Source organism: Citrus clementina, unplaced genomic scaffold, assembly GCF_000493195.1.
Source record: "Citrus clementina cultivar Clemenules unplaced genomic scaffold, Citrus_clementina_v1.0 scaffold_2, whole genome shotgun sequence".
Classification (NCBI taxonomy): domain Eukaryota; kingdom Viridiplantae; phylum Streptophyta; class Magnoliopsida; order Sapindales; family Rutaceae; genus Citrus; species Citrus x clementina.
Window position 1 is genome coordinate 30,194,704 of NW_006262688.1, and position 22,596 is coordinate 30,217,299.

The window sequence follows — 22,596 nt, forward strand, 5'->3', positions numbered from 1 at the left end:
GGGAAGCGAAAGTCTCTTGGGATTACGGTACCCATGATCTCGGTTGATAACAGAGACTCTTCATCTAGCATTATCCTCCAGCTCGGGGGCTTTCTCTTGCCCTGTATCTCCTTCATCACCTGTGCCAATCTGCGCACCTCTCCTTCTAATTCTACAGCACGGTTAGGATCACGCGCAGCTATCTGATCTCGTTCCTGCTCGGCGTTATGCAACCGCTGTCTGAGCTCTCCTTCATCAACACTGGCTGCTCGACCATCAATTTTCAGTACCCGTCCGGGGCGAGGTTGGTTCCCCCCTTCATCCACACGTTCTGCTAGAACTCGACCAGTAATTTTGTGGGGATGAACCCCATTAGGTTGGTTTGCCGGCGGAGGGATTTCCTTGACCATACGCCTACAGAGGCTGGGTTCTGCTCCAACTTCATCTCTTCCCACGGGGGTTTCACAATCCTTTCTACGCTCATCCCTCAGCTCACCCAGTATGGCCGCGAGAGTCTCCATTTGTTTCTCCATCCGCTCCAGTCGATCTTGCATCATCCTCTCTCGGGCTTCGTTTGCAATTTCCCGGAGAGTGATTGTCTCCACAGTTTCATTGTCCTCCCTCAAAGCATCCTTTCTTGGCATATCCATATCTAACCGCTCGCTGCTTCTCTGGTAACTACTAATTTGGTGGTAGCTTTTTATTAAAATCCCCACAGACGGCGCCAAAATATTGATGCTGAAATCTGCTCGCCCTTTGCCCGACCAGATTTTTACACCAACATTATGTCATCAACAATGAAGATGTCAATTCCTTCTTGTTTCAATGATCGCCCTAGCCCCTGAGTTAGAATTGTCCTCCTTTCTCTCGTTAAGCCTGAGTTCACAAAAGTGGATCAGAGACGCCAGTCGTTTTACCGGCGTAAACCCTCCGATGCCTAAGTTAGAACAAGGTGTTTACGCGAAAACGATACAATTAAGGTTCGAATAATTGCTTAGAATTGGCTCACTGCTTGTATTGAAAATGGTCTGGATACAATTTGGCAGAGTTTTCCCTTCTCTCAGTTTTTTTTCTCCCTTTCTTCATCGATTTCTCTCTCTTTTATAGCCCCTATCCCACGTTTCTGTTTACCCTTCATCCCTCCATTTTTGGGTGGTGGCAGCCCTTCACGGGACTCTAACTGCCACATTGTAAGCAATCGTGGGATCTCGTGTCTCCCTCAACGGTTCTGAGAAAAGCGCAACTATCGTGATTCTATGGGATCGTGTTCTCGCTTTTTTGGGGGATGGGTACCGGCTCGGTATATGTCTCTAGTCGGTATATTCCCCTGGCTGGTATTCGTCTCTGCTCGGCCCATATCTGTAGAGGGCTTATTATCAGTGTTCTGCTCGTACCATTCGGTCAAGAACATCCACCCCGGGGTGGGGATGACGGCATGGCCAAACTGGTACTCTTATTCACTTAACACATGGCCGAGCTGGTACTCTTATTCACTTAACATTAGTTTCAGATCTCTCTTCCAATCCTCTAGTGAGTCTTGAAACCCCAGTGTTCCAAGCATTAGTTCAAAATATGACCAAATTACAAGTACTTTCTCTTGATTCTCTGGAAATGTCCACCGTAGTACCAGATTCATTGAAATATCTATCTTCTTCTTTAACGTCTCTAAGTCTCTCTGATTGTTTACTGCAAGGAAACTTTCCAATAAACATCTTCCACCTGCCAAATCTACAGATGATTCGATTAAGCCAAAATCCTTCTTTGGCTGGCAAATTTCTGGCAAACAACTGGACCAGCCCCATAGAGTATTTGGATGTCTCTGAAACAAGTTTCTCAGAGTTGCCTGATTCAATCGGCAATCTGAAGTTGTTAGGAAGATTGATGCTTGGTTACAGCCAATTTGTTGGGCTTGTTCCTGCATCACTTGGTAATCTTACACAACTTACTCTTTTGCACCTCATGCACAACAATTTTAGCGGTCATATCCCATCCTCTCTTTCAAATCTTGTGCAGCTAACCTGTTTAGATCTTTCAAGCAACAGTTTTGTTGGTGAAATCCCAGATATTGTCAATCTAACACAAGTTTCATTTTTCGACCTGTCAAACAATCAACTAGCAGGTCCAATTCCTTCTCATGGAAGTAGGCTTAGCGTGATGGATCTGCGAAATAATAGACTTAATGGAAGCATTCCTGGAACATTTGCTGAATCCAATTGGTTAAGGTCTCTTAACTTGAACAACAATGAACTCGGAGGAGGGATCCCTCAATCCTTGGTCAACTGTACAAAGCTTGAAGTTTTAGATATTGGAAATAACAAGATAAACGATGCTTTCCCGTATTGGTTGGGAAATCTTCCAGAACTGCAGGTTCTTGTTCTCCGTTCCAATAAATTTCACGGTTCTGTGAGGGAGTTTGAACCCAAGGAATCGTTTCCTAAGTTGAGAATCTTAGATCTTTCGATCAACAATTTTAGTGGTTATTTGCCAGAAAGGTTTCTTGAAAATTTAAATGCCATGAGGAATGTTGGTGCAGATGAAGGCAAATTGCAGTACTTGGGTGAAGAATATTATCAGGATTCTGTAGTGGTGACACTAAAAGGAACTAAGATTGAACTGCAGAAGATTCTCACTGTTTTCACGACCATCGACTTCTCAAGCAATGGTTTTGATGGAGAGATTTCACAGGTGATCGGAAAGCTTCATTCGCTTCGACTTCTCAACCTTTCTCACAATCACTTTACAGGGCAAATTCCATCATCGCTGGGAAATTTGGCGAAGCTTGAATCCTTAGACCTGTCTTCAAACAACCCTGCTAGAAAAATTCCAAAGCCATTGACAAGCCTTACATCTCTTTCAGTCTTAAACCTTTCCCACAACCAACTTGATGGACTTATACCTCATAGACCCCAGTTCAATACATTTCAAGAAGATTCCTATATTGGTAACTTGGGGTTGTGCGGATTTCCATTGACCAAAAAATGCAGCAATGATGAAGCACCAACAACATTCCATGAAGAAGATGAAGAAGCTGAGAGTTCAAGCAGCTGGTTTGATTGGAAATTTGCTAAGATCGGTTATGGATCAGGATTGGTGATTGGCATGTCTATTGGATACATGGTTTTCTCATCAGGAGAACCACTATGGTTTATGAAGATGGTTGTGACGTGGCAATCCAAGAAGGTAAGAACAAGGGGGATCAGAAGAGGCAGATTAATAAGAAATTAACCACTTGGTGAAATTGATTTTTTTTCCTTAATAATCAATTGATGCTCTTAATTGTCTGTTTTTCTTTTCGTGTTGTGAGAATAAAAGCGATACATTATTATTTTTTTTGATATGAAAGCGATACAGATTTGGATCTCCTGATATGATTTTTTGTTGACCTTTCAAGAATATTGTCACAGGTTTGTTGACCTTTCAAGAATATTGTCACATGTGGTGTTGGTCGTATTTAATGATTAAGATTTATTTTCTATTTTTCATATTTAATAGATGTTGACTCTTTGTGCGTGAATAATAAAAATTTTAAAAAATTAGTTAGCATAAAAAGTAAACTAGGCTTGGCTGAGTTAAAATAAAAAACCTTCATTCATTCATATTAAAAAAGTTTAGCTTTTTTCTTATATATATATATTTCTTCATTTATTCGTATAACAAGTTTAGCAAAATGTTTTTAAGCTTGACTAAGTGGCTTTCAAAATAATTTTTTTTTTTAAAAAAGAGAGATTTAATTTGAGAATTATTTGAATAAAAATCGAAGATTTAAAATTTATAAAACGAGAGGTTCAATTAAACGAGTGCTCAGACCGAGTCACATTACAGGCCTTGGTAACTCAAAATTTATCTACAGCTACGCTCCCTAGACATTTTGAGAATCATAAACCTCTGCAAACAACCGTCAGTAGCCTCCCTTGAGGTTCTATGAAAATTTTCTTCCAAAATAAACAGGTCTACCTGTTCTTAACAAGTATCCTTTCAAACCATTCAACTTGGAGAAAATGACAATGAAACTAGAGAAAGCCAATGAGATTAAAACATCAAGATCTAACAGGAAAAAAATTAAATAAAAAAACAAGTATCTCTTCAACAAAAGAATAGAAAACAGATCAATATAGGGTATCATCCTTGCCACTTCAAACCAGTGAGATGAAAAATATGTATTGAAAGCTGCCCAATTTGTAGAAACCAAAACTTGCTGGAGAAATGGCTTCCATGATTCGAGTACGGTGCCAATCTAAAGAAAATGCAATCATAAGGATAAATGGATTCACTGCATTTTTCAATTCCCACGTAGGGTATTTTTCACAAACTATTTGTATAAATCTGTACTAGAGGGATAACGTGTTTGTAGAAATGATAATAATTATTTCTGTTCTGTATCATGCATCTGGTATATAGTCAGGTGCTTTAATACGAAGTGATGACAAGAACCCTACAAAGATTGCTATAAAATAATTAATTTATTAATCCCCCTTCTAAGTTCATATGATATACAAACCTTGAATCATTAGACTTGTCTTCCAACAACCTTATAGGAAAATTTCCTTTGCAATTAATAAATCTAACATCTTTTTCGTTCTTAAACATGTAGAAGATACCATCTGTTATGACTCAATCCTACAACTCATATCACCGCATCTTGTCAATTAAGGTGCGGATCCACTTATAAACTCAATATCTCTCATGTACTTTGTTGATGTGGGATTTACCCAAAGTATTACAGATAAGACACTAGATCAAGTAGAAGAAGATGATGACACTTCAAGTTGGTTTGATTAGAATGTTGCCACGATGGCTTATGCATCTGGATTGGTGATTGACCTATCTATTAGATACATATTTTTGTGTCAGGTAGACTGCTATGGTTTGTGAATATGTTTGAGAGGAATTAATCCAACTGTCCAAGAAGGTGAGATTCAGAAAAGGCAATGGAAGAAGAAATTAATCCGAAAGTGCAAGTGATGATCTTTTGTAACGAGTTTGTCCTTTTGGAATGACACGGATTAATGTAATTAATATTTACTGCCTATTTGATATAGTTTATCTAATGGTCATAAGTACTTATTTAATCTCATAAGCTCTTATTATAAATTTTATTGTTGTTTGGTTGTTTTTTGGTGAGTTTTTAGAGCTTAAATAAACAATTTTGCTTCTAATAGCAAAAACTCAATTTTTGGGCTCCCATTTGGGAGTAGAGATTAAAAAGCTTTTTTTAAATGTTAAAATATATAATATATCCTCTACTTATTTGACAATCTTATTTTATTCTTTTTATAACATAATTTTAAAAAACTTGCCTAATAAAATAATTTCATAAATTTTTAATAAAATATCTTATTGACAACCAAACAACTAAATTTTTTTAGGTAAAAATTCTATTTGTAAAAGCTCTAATCTCTAAGTAAATAAGGTTTACTTGAAAATGTGTACCAAACCAAACCTTATGTTAAAATAAATAGTTCTGTTGCATTAGTACAAATATCAAATTAGTGAGCATTAACTATAGAAATGTAAAGAGTGGAACTATTTGCACCCCTCTAAAAACACCTCATTAAAAGTACTTATAAATTGCACTACTTTTAGTAACATCTGTTTTAATTTAAAAATAACACTGTGTATTTGTAATTTCTTTTTTCTCCAATCCCCGCTGGGAAAAAAAAAACTATTTTTAACTCATAATTCTTTCACTAATTAGCATGAAGCTTTAATACAATTAATAGGAATCATTTTAATTTTTGAATTCCTTCGCCTTTTAACTTGCCATTTGCTTTTCGATTTCTATCTTCATTTAACTTGAAACATAGAAACTCAATAATTATAAAAAGAGAGAATTGTTTTGATGGATAAAGATGATGATCATGCCTCGTGACGCAGTGCTTTTTATTTTTATTTTTTTTTTCTTGAAAGACTTGATGCATTGGAGGGTTGATATTGTAAATTTCAGTAAAAGGGTTTTAAGAGGATTTTGGAGCATAACAATTGTCCAACTCAAAAGTAAACTAGGATTGGTTTCTCCCTTATGATGCATGCGATTGTAATTACCGTTTGGTGCCAATTTGCGGAATAAAAGGCTGCCACGATTCGAGTTCGCTGTCAATCTAGAAAGAACACGATTCACTTGATTTCTTTTGTCTAATTAAGACTGTTGTCGTTTCATATACTCAAATTACGCAATAAAAAATGCGATGCATGTCTCCACAGATTTGAATGATGATCAGCTTGGTTAAGTAATGTGGGAGGCCGGCGTGGTCACTATAATTTTTCTGTAAAATGCTTATAAGTACAGCATCTGGATTGAGTTTAAATATTGGCTGATCAAAGACAAGTCTTATACAGTTGACGATTCAGTATCAGCCTTTCTTACTGTCTAATAGTGCTCTCTGTACTGCCAAGTGGCAGCCACCGGCCAGCCAAACATCAAAAAACTAAAATATTATAAACGGGAGCGGCTTTTGCAGCCAGTTGTACTTCTTCAATTGAAAAGAACATTGCTTTCAAAATAAAGTTGTTAATTCATTTGATATTTTATTTAGTCGGATTTCATAACATTGGTGGATACGTAACCCTGCTTTATGCCTCTAATTGTCACGTACCTGGATTGAAGCTAATGTCACGGAAATTGGGTTCTACTATTTATAGTGACCCGACGATATTCATCTTCTACGCAAAATAAAATCAAATTTGCTCTAAATAATAATTTGTTACAGAAAAATGAGATGGTTAACGTGGTCTTATCATTTCTTCTGTCTTCAATTATTGCTTTTGCATACTCAGAGTTATGCAAAACAGTGTCCTCAGGAACAGAGTTTGGCACTGCTCCAGTTTAAGCAACTCTTTTTCTTCAACCGTTATTATTTTGGCCGTTGCCGTGCATACCCAAAAACGATGTCCTGGAAATGGGGTACCGATTGCTGCTCGTGGGAGGGAGTAACATGTGATATGGCCACAGGTAATGTCATTAGCCTTGACCTTAGCTGCAGTGGGCTTTACGGCAGTATCCCTTCCAACACTAGTCTCTTTAACCTTGTTCACCTACAAAAGCTCAACCTTGCTAACAACGATTTCAATCTCTCTCTGATTTCTTCCGGTTTTAGCCGTTTCCTTAATCTGACACACTTTAACCTCTCTTATTCCAACTTTGAGGGTTCAATTCCTTATGAAATATCCCGCTTGAGTAAGTTAGTTGTTTAGGAGAAATACGTCGACGAGACCAGGCATGGTGAGCAAATATCTGATGGCAGAGTTCTGCGAACCAGTATGTCCCGTAAAAGCCTGGTGCGCGGGGGAACAGGAGCAGAAATATCCTGCTCATCCACGAGCACGTCATCCGCGAGGCCAATTTCCTGTGAGAGGCATAAGGCCATTCCGGCTAGAGGTCGAGAGGCGAGGAGACCCGGTCGACGGCAGTTGGCAAGACAGGCTCCCCAGCCCAAGAATCTAGGCACGACAGCCACGCTTTCCCCAGAACCGTGGCGTAACACGCAAGATCTCACAGAACCACGACAGCCACGCTTTCCCCAGAACCGTGGCGTAACACGCAAGATCTCACAGAACCACGACAGCCACGCTTTCCCCAGAACTGTGGCGTAACACGCAAGATCCCGCGTTTGCCCATAACGCAGCAGTCAGAGTCCCATACCGTCTCGAAAAAAGCAGAAGACTGGGATTCAGGGGAAGCCTATAAAAAGGTAGCCAACGAAGGTAAAAGGGTTAGCATTTTTGAGATTAAAAAAGAAATTTAAAAGAAGAGAAAACCACGAAAAAGCCATAAGATCTGTGGCGAGCGTTCCCCGAACCTTCATATCTGACTTGAGCGTCAGAGGGTTTGCGCCGGGAAAACAACCGGCGTACTCTGACTTGTCTGTGTGAGCAGGAACCTCTGGAGAAGAAGCCTCACGAGAAGACCTTCTGGTCGTGAAGAAGTTGATCGGGCAGGAATCCTGGTCGTAGAACGAGGAGAACCGGAATCCCGCATCAACATTAGTTTCACTTGACCTCTCTACCTATAGTACACTGAGGCTTGAAAACCCAGTTATTGAAGCATTAGTTCAAAATGTGACCAAGTTACAACTACTCTTTCTTGATTACGTAGACATGTCTACCGTAGTACCAGGTACCTTGAAAAATCTATCTTCCTCTCTGACATCTCTAAGTCTCTCTTATTGTAGAATCCAAGGTGAATTTCCCGAGAACATCTTCCGCCTGTCAAACCTACAGATGGTTCGTTTAAAATTCAATTCAAATCTGTCTGGTGTCTTTCCCAGGTCCAACTGGACAAGCCCCTTAAGGTGTTTGGATGTCTCTGGCACAAGGTTCTCCGGACAGCTACCTGATTCAATCTGCAACCTGAGGCACTTGCGAGAATTGCATCTTTCCCAATCAACTTTTATGGATTTCTTCCTGCATCACTAGGTAATGTTACACAACTTGCTGTTTTATCCCTCTCCTCTAACAGTTTTAGTGGTCATATCCCACCATCTCTTTCAAATCTTCACCAGCTAACCGACGTAGATCTTGGAAGCAACAGTTTGGATGGTCAATTCCCAGATATTATGAATCTAACCAGAATTTCACGTTTAGACATCTCAAATAATCAACTTACCGGTTCAATTCCTTCTCATGGAAGTGGGCTTCAAAATTTAGCAGTTCTCAGATTATATAATAACACCCTCAGTGGGACAATACCATCTTGGTTATTCACTCTTCCATTATTGCGGGATATAGACCTCAGTGATAACCAACTAAATGGCCATCTTGATGCATTTCCAAGTAAATCATTGCGAAAACTCTATTTGACCAATAATAGGTTGCATGGCTCAATTCCAAGTTCAATATTTGAACTTGCAAATTTGACTTATCTCAGTCTTGCTTCAAATAACTTTAGTGGCATCGTAGAGCCTTATATGCTTGCAAAGCTCGTTAACCTCGCAGCACTCGAACTCTCTCACAACAGTCTATCATTTGGCACCACATCCAAAGTCAACTCTTTTTTTCCCCAAATTTTCGTTCTGAGTTTATCTGCTTGCAACATTAGTGCGTTCCCAAGCTTCTTAAGATCTCTTGAATTAGCATATTTGGACCTTTCTGAGAACAATATCGATGGTCAGATACCAAACTGGATGTGGGAGGTTGGAAATGATACTTTGAGTTTTCTAGATCTTTCCCACAACTTCATAACAGAAATAAAGCAGATTCCTTGGAAGAACCTTAATTATCTTAATCTTCAATCCAACTTACTACAAGGACCACTTCCAGTTCCTCCACCTCGCTTGGAAGTCTTTTTGGTCTCAAACAATCAATTCACAGGAGAGATTATTCAATCGATCTGCAGTAGTAGTACCCTTGAAGTTCTTGATCTTTCCGATAACGGGTTCAGTGGCACTATTCCAGTGTGCATCGGAAACTTTAGCCTGTTGGATCTGCGGAATAATAGACTCAATGGAACCATTCCTGAAGCATTTGCAGAAGCCAATTTGCTAAGGACTCTTAACTTGAACAACAATGAACTGGAAGGACCGGTCCCTAAGTCCTTGGTCAATTGTGCTAAGCTTGAAGTTCTAGATATCGGGAACAACAAGGTAAAAGATGTTTTCCCATACTGGTTGGGAAATCTTACAGAGCTCCAGGTTCTTGTTCTCCGTTCCAATAAATTTCATAGCTCTATGAGGGAGTTTGAAGCCAAGCAATCATTTCCTAAATTGAGAATCATTGATCTCTCACACAACAATTTTACTGGTCCTTTGCCAGCAAGGTTTTTGGAAAATCTAAATGGGATGAGGAATGTTGGTGAAACTGAAAGGAAATTGCAATACGTGGGTGAAACTTTTTATCAGGATTCTGTAGTGGTGACACTTAAAGGAGCTGAGATCGAACTGCAGAAGATTCTCACTGTTTTCACAACCATTGACTTCTCAAGCAATGATTTTCATGGGGAGATTCCTGAAGTAATTGGAAACCTTCATTCACTTCGACTCCTCAATCTTTCTCACAATCACCTTACAGTGCGTATTCCATTTTCGCTGGGAAATTTGATAAACCTTGAATCGTTAGACCTGTCGTCAAACGACCTTTCTGGAAAAATTCCAATGCAGTTGACAAGTCTAACATACCTTTCAGTCTTAAACCTTTCCTAGAACCAACTTGAAGGACCTATACCTCAAGGACCCCAATTTAGTACATTTCAAAACCATTCATATATTGGCAACTTGGGGTTGTGTGGATTCCCATTGACAAAACAATGTGGCAAAGATGACCCACCAGAACTAGTGCCAACAACTTCAAGCTGGTTTGATTGGAAAGTTGCCAAGATGGGTTATGGATCTGGATTGGTGATTGGCCTGTCTATTGGGTACATGGTTTTTGTAACAGGAAGACCACTATGGTTTGTGAAGATGTTTGAGAAGAAGCAATCCAAGAAGAAGGTGAGAACAAGGCCGATCAGAAGAGGCAGAGGAAGAAGAAATTAACAAGTCGGTGCAAGTGATGCTGTTTGTTTTTATTTTGTCCATTGCAGTTGCACGAGTTAATGTAATTGATATTTTATGGTGAAATAAATAGTTCTGTCGCGAGTAAGAAAAATGAAAATTTGTAAAATCAGCGAGCACTCTCTTGCAATAGAGGAAGCATCCGTATCAATTATCAAGTGAAGTCATTATTATTATTATTTTAAACGATAAAGTAAGCTGGTTAGCATTAGAGACCAAATCCTTGTGAGAGTCTCAATTTGCGAGCTCCAAAAATATTATATATTTTATAATTTTTTTAATAAAATTTAGGTTTCGGGTTTATCAAGTGATATCCAAAATCGATCTGACTTTATACCCAGACTGGATAATACCCAGTCCAGGGTACGGTCCGGATCCAAACCGAACAGGTATTTTTGCCACCTCTAGCTGAAATGATCGCTTTTGAGAAGCTTTAACTCCAGCAATGAGAAAGAAGAAGGTCCCACTACAGACAAAAATCGACTTAAAGAATTGATGACCAAGCTATTTTTATTCATCAGCTTAAAAGTGGAGCCACCTTTCTATATTTTTCGGAAGGGGCCATGCTAATATACCGGAAGTCTTCGGCGACCAACGCTGGGCGCTGTTACTGCAACAATATGAGGCTGATATAATCAGGAAATGAGTTCTATTTATGCTGACTGCTGACCCTTCATCTGCATTTACCATACAACACAATTCAATTAATCAATCGTTTTTGTTTCATATAGAAAAATGGGATTGTTAACACGGTCTTATAAATTCTTTGCTCTCCAGTTATTGCTTTTGCATTCTCTGAGCTATGCAAAACATTGTCCTCATGAACATCGTTCTGCATTGCTCCAGTTTAAGCAACTCTTTTCCTATGTTGAACCTGTTGAGAATTCAGACTATGAAGATGAGTCAACAATTGACCCCAAGGCCATGTTGGCACACCACCTGAGCAGCAATATCCAACAGCCAGCTGATGAAGAAGCTGAGGTGTATTCAATGAGCTGGCAAAACTGTTATGCAGGGGAATATTTTCACGTGAATACTGCAAGCTGGAGTTTCTAGAATGTTTTCAATGATTGGCTAGTGCAGCTGTAATCTTTTGTTTTATTCATTTCTGTTTTCCCTTTGAGCAAGCTACCATTTTTACGTTTAGTATAAATATGTGAAGGATGTGTATATCTTTTAAATGTCATCATAATATATGAAAAAGGTTGTTTGTCTTTCTGCTCTGCTTGCATACTTAAGCAATTCATAAGAATTTAAGTTGGTATCAGAGCAACTTTGAGCTATGGAAAGCAGCAGAAATTCACAAACAAACATGAATCAAACTCTGGAAAATCCAGATGATCAACCAAATGATTTGAATCAAAACCAACCTGAAAATATCGACAATCAGAATCCAGATAATAACACAAGAAATGTGACCATAATGAACCCATCTCCTACCCAACATATTACCAGCAACACATATGTGTTCACCACTCCCATCAAGCTAACACAGAACAATTTCATGCTCTGGAGATCACAAGTGGTCTCCAGCATACGAGCAAATGAGCTCGAAGGCTTCATAAATGGAAGCTATACCTGTCCCCCCAGATATTTCACCAGTCCTGGACCTAACCAAGCTACCATTACCCACCAAAATCCAGAATATCAAATCTGGAAGAAACAGGATCACATTCTTTTGAGCTGGCTGCTCTCATCTCTCAGTGAGGGTGTCCTCGGCACTGTAGTGGATTGTTCTACTTCACATGAAGTTTGGACAACTCTCACCAATCAGTATGGTGCAAGAACAAGAGCTAGAATCCTATATTTGAGGACACAGATTCAAACCACTAAAAAGGGCTCTCTTACAATCCATGATTATTACTCCAGGATGAAAACTATCCTAAACACACTCAGAGCAGCTGGAAATAACATGAGTGATGAGGACTTTATTATGTGTGTCTTAGCTGGAGTAGGATCTGAATATGACTCTGTTGTCACTAACATTAACTCTATGCCAGAAACTCCTTCATTGTCAGAGGTCTACAGCATGCTCCTCAGCCAAGAAACCAGGACTGAGCAAAACCTCAACCCAGGGACTCTTGAGGCTAACTTCACACAGATGAGAAATGGCAGGAGGAACTGGGGCAATGGTGAAAGATTTGGCAGTCAGCAACAACCTGGGATAGTCTTCAGAAATCCTGGTGGTGGCACTGGAAATGGTGGCAATGGTGGTCATGGTCAGGGAAATCAAAGTATTCAAGACAAAGGCAAAAGCAAAGCTGCTGCAGAAGGTGAAGGTTCTGAGCCAAAGGGTCCATGCCAAATCTGCCTCAAAATCGGACACACAGCTGCTGAATGCTGGCATAGGTTTAAGAAAAATTATGTGCCACAGCCAAATAGGAGGAGAGGAGCCTACATGGCCACAACAGAAGGACAAAGCAGCAATGCCTGGTACCTTGACAGTGGTGCCACAAATCATGTGACCAATACTATTGGAAACATGAACCTGAACTCAGAGTACCAAGGTAATGACAAGCTCACTGTTGGTAATGGTAACAAACTTCACATCTCTCACATTGGTTATTCTATATTGCCCACTTACAGTCCACACAAACATATCAAATTAAATCATATTTTGTTTGTACCTGATATTACCAAAAATCTCATTAGTGTTTCTAAATTGCTTCATGATAATGATATTGATGTTGAGTTTCAAAAATCTGTTTGCTTCATCAAGGACAAGAGCCAAGGGAGAATTCTGGTGAAAGGAGTGGCTAGAGATGGACTATATGAGTTGCTGTTCATGCCAACTCATTTAAGTGGCAACAAGGTTACTTATGCTGTTGAGCTATCTTCATTTCTAATACCCGAGTCAATAAGTTGCATTAGCAATCCAATGTCAATGGCATGTTTCAATTTCAGTAGTAATGAGTCTTTAGGTGCCAGTGTTGTCGAGTCCAGTAGAGCTGATACAAGCAGTAGGGATCTTAAAACAAATGAAATGGATCTCTGGCACCATAGGCTGGGGCATCCAAATGAGTCAGTTCTGAAAAATACTCTATTATCTTGTAATCAGCTCAACTTAAATAAAAATATCTTTCCCTCATTCTGTAATGCTTGTCAGTATGGAAAGCAATCAAAACTGAACTTTAAAAGCATTGAAACCAAGACCAGCACAGCCTTAGAACTAATACACAGTGATCTCTGGGGACCAGCACCCATTCCATCTACCCATGGACACAAATATTACATATCATTTGTGGATGACAAGACAAGATACATATGGTTGTTTCCCTTAACAATAAAATCACAGGCCCTTGACACATTCATTGTGTTTAAAAACCAAGTAGAAAATCAGCTAAATTTAAGAATCAAGGCTTGACAAACAGACATGGGTGGGGAGTTTAAAACTTTCGAACCCTTTCTCAAGAAAGAAGAATAGCCTTAAGACACTCATGCCCTTATTTACATGAACAAAATGGAAAGGTGTAGAGAAAGCACAGACACATTGTGGAAACTGGCCTAACATTACTAGCCCAAGCAAAAATGCCTTTGAGATATTGGCAAGAAGCTTTCAGCTATGCCACCTACATCATAAACAGATTAACCTCACCTATTCTTGAAAACAAAACTCCATTTGAGCTGTTATATCTCACCAAACCAGATTATTCCCAAATTAAAGTTTTCGGTTGTGAATGCTATCCATACTTAAGACCCTACAACAAGCATAAGTTTGATTTTCACACTTCCAAGTGCACACTACTAGGCATTAGCATCAGTCACAAAGGTTACATTTGCATGCATCATTCTGGGAGGATCTACATTTCAGCCAGTGTCAAATTTAATGAACATTCATTCCCTTTTCAAAATGACTCAAATTTCAAGCAAAGGCTCACTGACCAAAATGATTCCCCCATAATTCTAGAAAAATTTCAAGTTGTATCTTTCTCCACTAGTGTTCCTCCTGAGTCAACACAACAAAATGCAGCTCATAGTCAATCTCAGGCCACTGCTGGAAACTCAGAACAGCTCCCAAGTTTTAGTCAAGATGAAGCTTGTCAGAATTTGAGCCTCAACTCTATATCAGACAACCACTCACCTGTTGAACTCTCACTAAACACCTCAGTAGAAAACTGCACCTTGCCTCTCATAACAGAACCAAACACTCAAGCCTCCTTACATCCCATGATCACTAGGTCAAAAGCAGGGATTTTCAAGCCAAAGGTTTATCAAACATCCACTCAATCTCAAACTTCCTTACCCCCTGACTCCACTGTGGCACTGAAAGATCCTAAATGGAGAAGAGCAATAGAAGATGAATATAATGCTCTTGTCAAAAACCAAACCTGGACCTTAATTCCACATGACCAGAACTACAAACTCATTGGCAACAAATGGGTGTACAAAGTAAAGGAAAATCCATATGGCACTATAAATAGATACATAGCTAGACTGGTCGTGAAGGGGTTTCTGCAGACACCAGGACTTGACTTTAACGAGACTTTCAGCCCTGTGGTTAAAGCTGCAACAATCAGAATCATTTTAACTTTGGCTGTAAGTAATGATTGGCTGTTGAGGCAGGTTGACATAAATAATGCATTTCTGAATGGAGATTTGACAGAGACAGTGTACATGCCACAACCTGAGGGATTTGAGGATAGGAGAAGACCAAACTACATATGCAAGCTCAAGAAAGCTCTTTATGGACTGAGACAAGCACCCAGAGCATGGTTTGACAAATTAAAGAATGCTCTGTGCTTTTGGGGATTCAACAACTCCAAGTGTGATACTTCTCTATTCTTCAAAAGAAGCAGTGCTGAAATAATCATTGTGCTTGTGTATGTAGATGACATAATTGTGACTGGAAATAACAGCAAGGGTATTGAGGAAGTGATAGGAAAGTTAAGTGGAGCCTTTGCACTGAAAGATCTTGGAAATTTAAGCTACTTCCTTGGGATACAGGTTATAAGAAATCAGAACTCCATTCTACTCTCTCAAGCTAAATATGTTCAAGACCTATTAGCTAAAACAGAGATGGAGAGTTGCAAGGGAATAGAGTCACCATTCAGCACAGCAGAGAAACTAAAGAAGGGTGAAGGCACCAAGCTTGACAATCCCTCATTTTATATGAGCATTGTAGGAAGTCTACAGTATGCTGTTCTAACAAGACCAGAGCTTGCATATTCTGTTAACAAGCTCAGCCAATACATGTCTGACCCAAGACAATCTCACTGGACAGCTTGCAAACGAGTGTTGAGGTACCTAAAGAGCACTGCAAACATGTGTTTAAAGTTCCAGAAGTCAGAACATCTAGATTTGATAGCCTATACTGATGCTGACTGGGCTAGTGATCCAGATGACAGAAGATCAGTAAGTGGATATTGTGTGTTTTTGGGAGACAATTTAGTAGCTTGGAGCTCAAGAAAGCAAGGCATGGTAGCAAGATCGACAGCTAAGTCCGAGTACAGGGCCATAGCTTTGTGTACTACTGAAATCACTTAGATAAATTCTCTGTTTGGTGAATTGGAAATCAAGATGCAAAAAGTTCCAATGATCTTAAGTGATAGCACAAGTGCAGCAGCAATAGCCACAAATCCAGTGTATCACTCAAAGACAAAGCATTTTGAGATAGACCTTCATTTCATTAGAGACAAAGTCACTCAAGGAGAGCTGGAAATCAGTTTTGTAGCCAGCAGAGATCAAATTGCAGACATACTAACCAAGCCATTACCTTATTACAAGTTCAGTCAATTTAGAAGCAAACTTAATATCTTTGACAAGACCGTAAGTTTGAGAGAGGGTGTTGAGAATTCAGACTATGAAGATGAGTCAACAATTGACCCCAAGGCCATGTTGGCACACCACCTGAGCAGCAATATCCAGCAGCCAGCTGATGAAGAAGCTGAGGTGTATTCAATGAGCTGGCAAAACTGTTATGCAGGGGAATATTTTCACGTGAATACTGCTAGCTGGAGTTTCTAGAATGTTTTCAATGATTGGCTAGTGCAGCTGTAATCTTTTGTTTTATTCATTTCTGTTTTCCCTTTGAGCAAGCTACCATTTTTATGTTTAGTATAAATATGTGAAGAATGTGTATATCTTTTAAATGTCATCATAATATATGAAAAGGTTGTTTGTCTTTCTGCTCTGCTTGCATACTTAAGCAATTCATAAGAATTTAAGTGAACCACCTTTTTTCGTTTCTCAACATTCTTACCCAAAAATGATCTCCTCGAAAAAGGACACAAATTGCTGCTCGTGGGATGGAGTAACATGTCATATGGCGACAGGTAATGTCATTAGCCTTGACCTTAGTTGCAGTTGGCTCCATGGCAATATCCCCTCCAACACTAGTCTCTTTCACCTTCTTCATCTACAAACACTCAATCTTTCTCATAACGATTTTGATTACTCTGAGATTTCCTCTGGGTTTAGCCGTTTCTGAAATTTGACACACTTTAGTCTCTCTGACTCCTATATTAACGGTAAAATTCCATAAGAAATCTCTTTCTTGGGTGAGTAAGTTTCACTGGATCTCTCTTCCAATCCTCTAGTGAGTCTTGAAACCCCAGTTTTCCGAGCATTAGTTCAAAATATGACCAAATTGTAAGTACTTTCTCTTGATTCTCTGGAAATGTCCACCGTAGTACTGGATTCACTGAAAAATCTATCTTCTTCTTAAACGTCTTTAAGTCTCTCTGATTGTTTACTGCAAGGAAACTTTCCAATAAACATCTTACACCTGCCAAATCTATAGATGATTCGATTAAGCCAAAATTCTTCTTTGGCTGGCAAATTTCCGGCAAACAATTGGACCAGCCCCATAGAGTATTTCTCAGAGTTGCCTGATTCAATCGGCAATCTGAAGTTGTTAGGAACATTGATGCTTGGTTACAGCCAATTTGTTGGGCCTGTTCCTGCATCACTTGGTAATCTTACACAACTTACTCTTTTGCACCTCATGCACAATAATTTTAGCGGTCATATCCCATCCTCTCTTTCAAATCTTGTGCAGCTAACCTGTTTAGATCTTTCAAGCAACAGTTTTGTTGGTGAAATCCCAGATATTGTCAATCTAACACAAGTTTCATTTTTCGACCTGTCAAACAATCAACTAGCAGGTTCAATTCCTTCTCATGGAAGTAGGCTTCAAAATTTAGTCTTAATTCGTTTAAACAATAACTCCCTCAGTGGGACAAAACCATCTTGGTTACTCTCTCTTCTATTATTGGAGTATGTGCGACTCAGTGATAACCAACTCTCTGGCCATATTGATGAATTTCCAAGTAAATCACTGCAAAACATCTGTTTGTCCAACAATAGGTTGCAGGGGTCAATTCCGAGTTCAATCTTTGAACTTGTGAATCTGACTGATCTCCAACTTGATTCAAACAATTTCAGTGGCATTGTAGAGCCTTATATGTTTGCAAAGCTCATTAAGCTTAAAAACCTTTATCTTTCACATAACAGCCTATCACTAGGCAACACATTCAAAATCGACTCTCCATTTCCAAAATTTTCCTATTTGAGTTTATCTGCTTGCAACATAAGTGCTTTCCCAAGCTTCCTAAGAACTCAAGATGAGTTATCTTATCTGGACCTTTCTGAGAAAAAAATCGATGGTCAGATTCCTAGCTGGATATCAGAGATTGGAAAGGATTATTTGAGTTATCTAAATATTTCCCATAACTTTATAACCAAGATGAAGCAGATTGCATGGAAGAATATTGGGTATCTCGACCTTCGTTCCAATTTACTTCAAGGACCACTTCTAGTTCCTCCATCTAGCTTGAGAGTCATTTTGATCTTGAATAAGCAATTCACAAGAGAGATTATTCATTCTCTCTGCGATATTATTGCCCTCGATGTTCTTGATATTTCCAATAACAGGCTCAGTGGCACCATTCCAGAGTGCATTGGAAACTTTAGCCCCTGGTGTCAAACAAAGTGGCCATCTAGATGGTCGGCAACAACTTTGTTTGAAGAAGAATTTGGCAGCAAAGTTTGAAAGAAAACGGAAGCACACGGCTTTGACAAGAAAGAAGGAAGAAGAATGAAGAAAAATCAAAGGCGGTTTAAAATTAGAATAATATTTTAATAGCCAATTTTGGGTATATAAAGGGAGCTCTTCATTTGGTTTTAATCATCTAATTTGTGAGAGAATAACAAAGAGAGAGCTTGAGAGATTTTAAGAGCTTAAAATTATAAAGCTCTTGTGAGTCTAGTGAATGAGAGATTGGGTGTATTGGAATTCTGGGTAGTGAGCCAAAATATTACAATACTTGTAATCCTCATATCACTAATATAATATTTTTCTTCTGTCTTCGCCCATGGACGTAGGCTAAAAGTCGAACCATATAATTTCTGATGTCCTCTTTTGTGCTTTTTTTTATTTTCTTCTAATTTCATTTTAGCTGCATGTCTGCTTCACCCACTAATTTCCTAACATTTGTATCAGAGCTATTGGTTCTATTTTTGGCGTCGGTTACTGTTCACGTAAGGGTTATTATTCACGTATACGATATTATTTACATATACGGCATTGTTTACGTATACGGTACTATTCACGAGAAATGATGGGAGTGATTCAAGAATTTTGCGGTGCAAAGCAGGGAATAGTGGTGTGAGTAAAGCAACTGTGTGGTTTTGTACATGTCTAGGAAAGTTCTGTCACAAAAGCGATAAGAGCTTAAGGAGTCTGGGTTTTAAGTAGGACCATTGTGACCCTTTCAGTCTTTCTTAGGAACTTTCCTGGTGTGCATTCGCACACATACTCACAACTATTCAAGATGGTACACTAACTTGTGTACGGTATTTATCAACAAAATGGCGGCAAAGTATGAAATTGAGAAATTTAACGGAAACAATTTTTCGTTGTGGAAAATAAAGATGAAAGCTGTATTGAGGAAAAATAATTGCTTGGCAGCAATTTGAGAAAGGCCCATGGAGATAACTGATGACAAGTAGAACGAGATAGATGGCAACACAATTTCTGATCTACACTTGGCACTTGCAAATAGAATATTATCCAGTGTAGCAAAGAAAAATACAGCGAAGAAAATATGGGATACTCTCACAAAATTGTACAAGGCCAAGTCACTACACAACAAAATTTTTTTGAAGAGAAAACTCTATACTCTTCGAATGGCTGAATCTACAATGGTGACCGACCACATCAACACCTTAAAGACTCTATTTTCACAACTTACAACGTTTGGTCATAATATAGAGGAAAATGAACGTGCAGAACTTCTACTTCAAAGTCTACTAGATTCGTATGATTGACTCATCATCAACCTGACGAATAACAATCCAATGGACAGTTTGGTTTTCGACAATGTTGCAGCCTCCGTATTAAATGAGGAGAGCAGACGGAAAAATAAGGAAAGCAGACAAGCAAGTTCGCAGCAAGCGGAGACGCTATCGGTGACGAGAGGGAAATCAACGGAACGTGGCCTCAGTGGGAGTCACAATCATGGTAGATCAAAATCTAGAAGTAAGAAGAATGTTAAATGCTACAACTGTGGCAAGAAATGGCACGTTAAGAAAGAGTGTTGGAGTAACCAGAAAAGAAAAGAGGGCAAAGAACCTGAGTCATTAAATGCTCAGGGGTGTGCAGCAAGTACCTCAGATGATGGCGAAATTCTTTACAGCCAGGCAACAACTGTTTTAGAAGGCAGAAAACGACTATATGATGTCTGGCTTATAGACTCAGGTGCAACATGGCACATGACCTCTCGAAGAAAATGGTTCTATACATATGAACATATCTCATGAGGATCTGTATATATGGGAGATGATCATGCCTTGGAGATCGCTAGTATTGGTACTATCAAAATAAAAATATTTGATGGTACAATTCGCACAATTGAGGAGGTACGACATGTCAACGGCCTGAAGAAAAATCTATTGTCTTTGGGAAAAATGGATAGTCATGGGTACAAAACTCATGTGGAGAATGGAATTATGAAGATCGTTAAAGGCGCCCTTGTATTGATGAAGGCAGAAAAGATCGGTGCTAATCTATTCATGCTTAAAGGAGAAATACTACTAGATGCTGATGCGTGTGTCGCATCAAATGGAGAAAAATCAACGATGATTTGGCATCTCAAACTTGGCCACATGTCAGAACAAGGTTTGAAGATTCTCTTTGAGCGAAAATTACTTTCGGGGCTCAAATCGGTAAGTTTACCATTTTGCAAGTATTGTGTTATAAGTAAGCAGTATAGATTAAAATTCAGTAGATCTGTTGATAAAAGTAAATGCATTTTAGACTTGATTCATTCTGATGTTTGGGAATCGTCGGGTATGTCCATGGGAGGTGCAAAGTACATAGTGACTTTCATTGATGATTATTCCAGGAGATGTTGGGTGTATCGAATTAAGAAAAAGTCAGATGTATTTTCAGTGTTTAAAGAATACAAAGCGCGGATGGAACTTGAATTCGGTAAAAAGATCAAGTGCTTGAGGATAGATAATGGTAGAAAATATACAGACGGTGAGTTTCTTGCTTTCTGTAAGCAAGAATGTATTCAAAGGCAGTTCACGGTGGCATACACTCCTCAACAAAATGGAGTGGCAGAGCGAATGAATAGAACTTTTACAGAAAGGATAAAAGCTATGTTGAAGACTGCTGGTCTACCCAATTCATTCTGGGCAGAAGCAGCCAAAATTGTATGTTATATAGTAAATCAGTCGCCATCTACAGCAATTGGGTTGAAGACAACAATGGAGATGTGGACTGGAAAGCCAGCTGATTACTCATACCTACATGCATTTGGATGTCCTATGTACGTGGTGTACAACGCCCAAGAAATAACAAAACTAGATCCAAAATCTAGAAGATGTATCTTCTTGGGATATGCTGATGGAGTAAAAGAGTATCGTCTGTGGGACCCCACTGCCCACAAGATTGTCATCATCAGAGATGTTATTTTTATGAAAGATCAACTGCAAAAGAAAGATAGAGATGATGACACTGTAAAAGAAAAGTCAAAAGACTGTGCCAGTATATGTGGAAAATAATCCAGAAGATTCAGATTCTTCGGAAGCAGCACCAAAGCACGAAGAACAAGAACCAGTCAAGTCCGAGGCTCCAGAATTTCATCGGTCAACTCATGAGAGACGACCACCAACGTGGCACTCGGAGTATGTCACATATATCAACGTTGCATGCTGTCTTCTAACAGAAGATGGAGAGCCTTCAACTTTCCATGAAACTTTAAACAGCTCAGATGTTGCATTGTGAACGACAACAATGCATGAAGAAATTGAAGCTCTACACAAGAACAAGACATGGATACTTGTATCACTACCACATGGAAGAAAAGCCATTGGAAACATTTGGGTCTACAAGATCAACCGTGATAGCAATGACCAAGTGGAGCGGTATCGTGCAAGATTGGTGGTGAAAGGATATGCTCAGAAAGAAGGTATTGACTTCAATGAAATATTTTCTCCGGTGGTTCGACTTACAACAGTCAGAGTTGTCTTGATGATGTGTGCTACATTTAACTTACATCTTGAGCAGTTAGATGTGAAAACTGCATTTCTTCATGGAAAACTTGAAGAAGAAATATATATGCTCCAACCAGAAGGTTTTGCAGAAATGGGAAAAGAGAACTTGGTTTGCAGGTTGAGCAAATCTCTATACGGTCTCAAACAAGCGCCGAGGTGTTGGTATAAGAGATTTGATTCCTTCATCATGAGCCTTGGATACAACAGACTCAGTTCAGACTATTGTACATATTACAAAAGGTTTGAAGATAATGATTTCATTATTTTGCTATTGTATGTGGATGATATATTGGTAGCAGGCCCCAACAAAGATCGAATCCAAGAATTGAAGGCATAGTTGGCTAGGGAGTTTGAAATGAAGGACTTGGGACCAATAAACAAGATTCTAGGGATGCAAATTCACCGAGACAGAAATAACATGAAGATTTGGCTTTCTCAGAAGAACTACTTGAAGAAAATCTTGCGACGCTTCAACATGCAAGATTGTAAGTCAATTTCTACCCCACTTTCTGTTAATTTCAAATTATCCTCAAGTATGTGTCCTAGCAATAAAGCAGAGAAGAAGAAAATGTCTCAAGTATCGTATGCATCAGTAGTGGGAAGTTTAATATTTGCTATGATATGTACTAGACCA

At 39.0% G+C, this 22,596-nt stretch overlaps 2 protein-coding genes across 2 annotated transcripts; both read left to right on the forward strand.

The window, feature by feature from the left end:
• Positions 1-1,551: 1,551 nt before the first annotated feature.
• On the forward strand, positions 1,552-10,112 carry LOC18052021 (receptor-like protein 9DC3). The gene is made up of 3 exons (XM_024190953.1): positions 1,552-3,159; positions 6,754-7,153; positions 8,392-10,112. Exons 1-3 carry the CDS (start codon positions 1,552-1,554, stop codon positions 10,110-10,112), a joined length of 3,729 nt encoding a protein of 1,242 aa, XP_024046721.1.
• A 7,090-nt stretch (positions 10,113-17,202) lies between these two features.
• LOC18052022 (receptor like protein 42) lies at positions 17,203-18,453 on the forward strand. Its single transcript, XM_006448627.2, has one exon. The coding sequence runs from the start codon at positions 17,203-17,205 to the stop codon at positions 18,451-18,453; it is 1,251 nt and encodes a 416-aa protein (XP_006448690.2).
• The last annotated feature ends 4,143 nt before the right edge of the window (positions 18,454-22,596 follow it).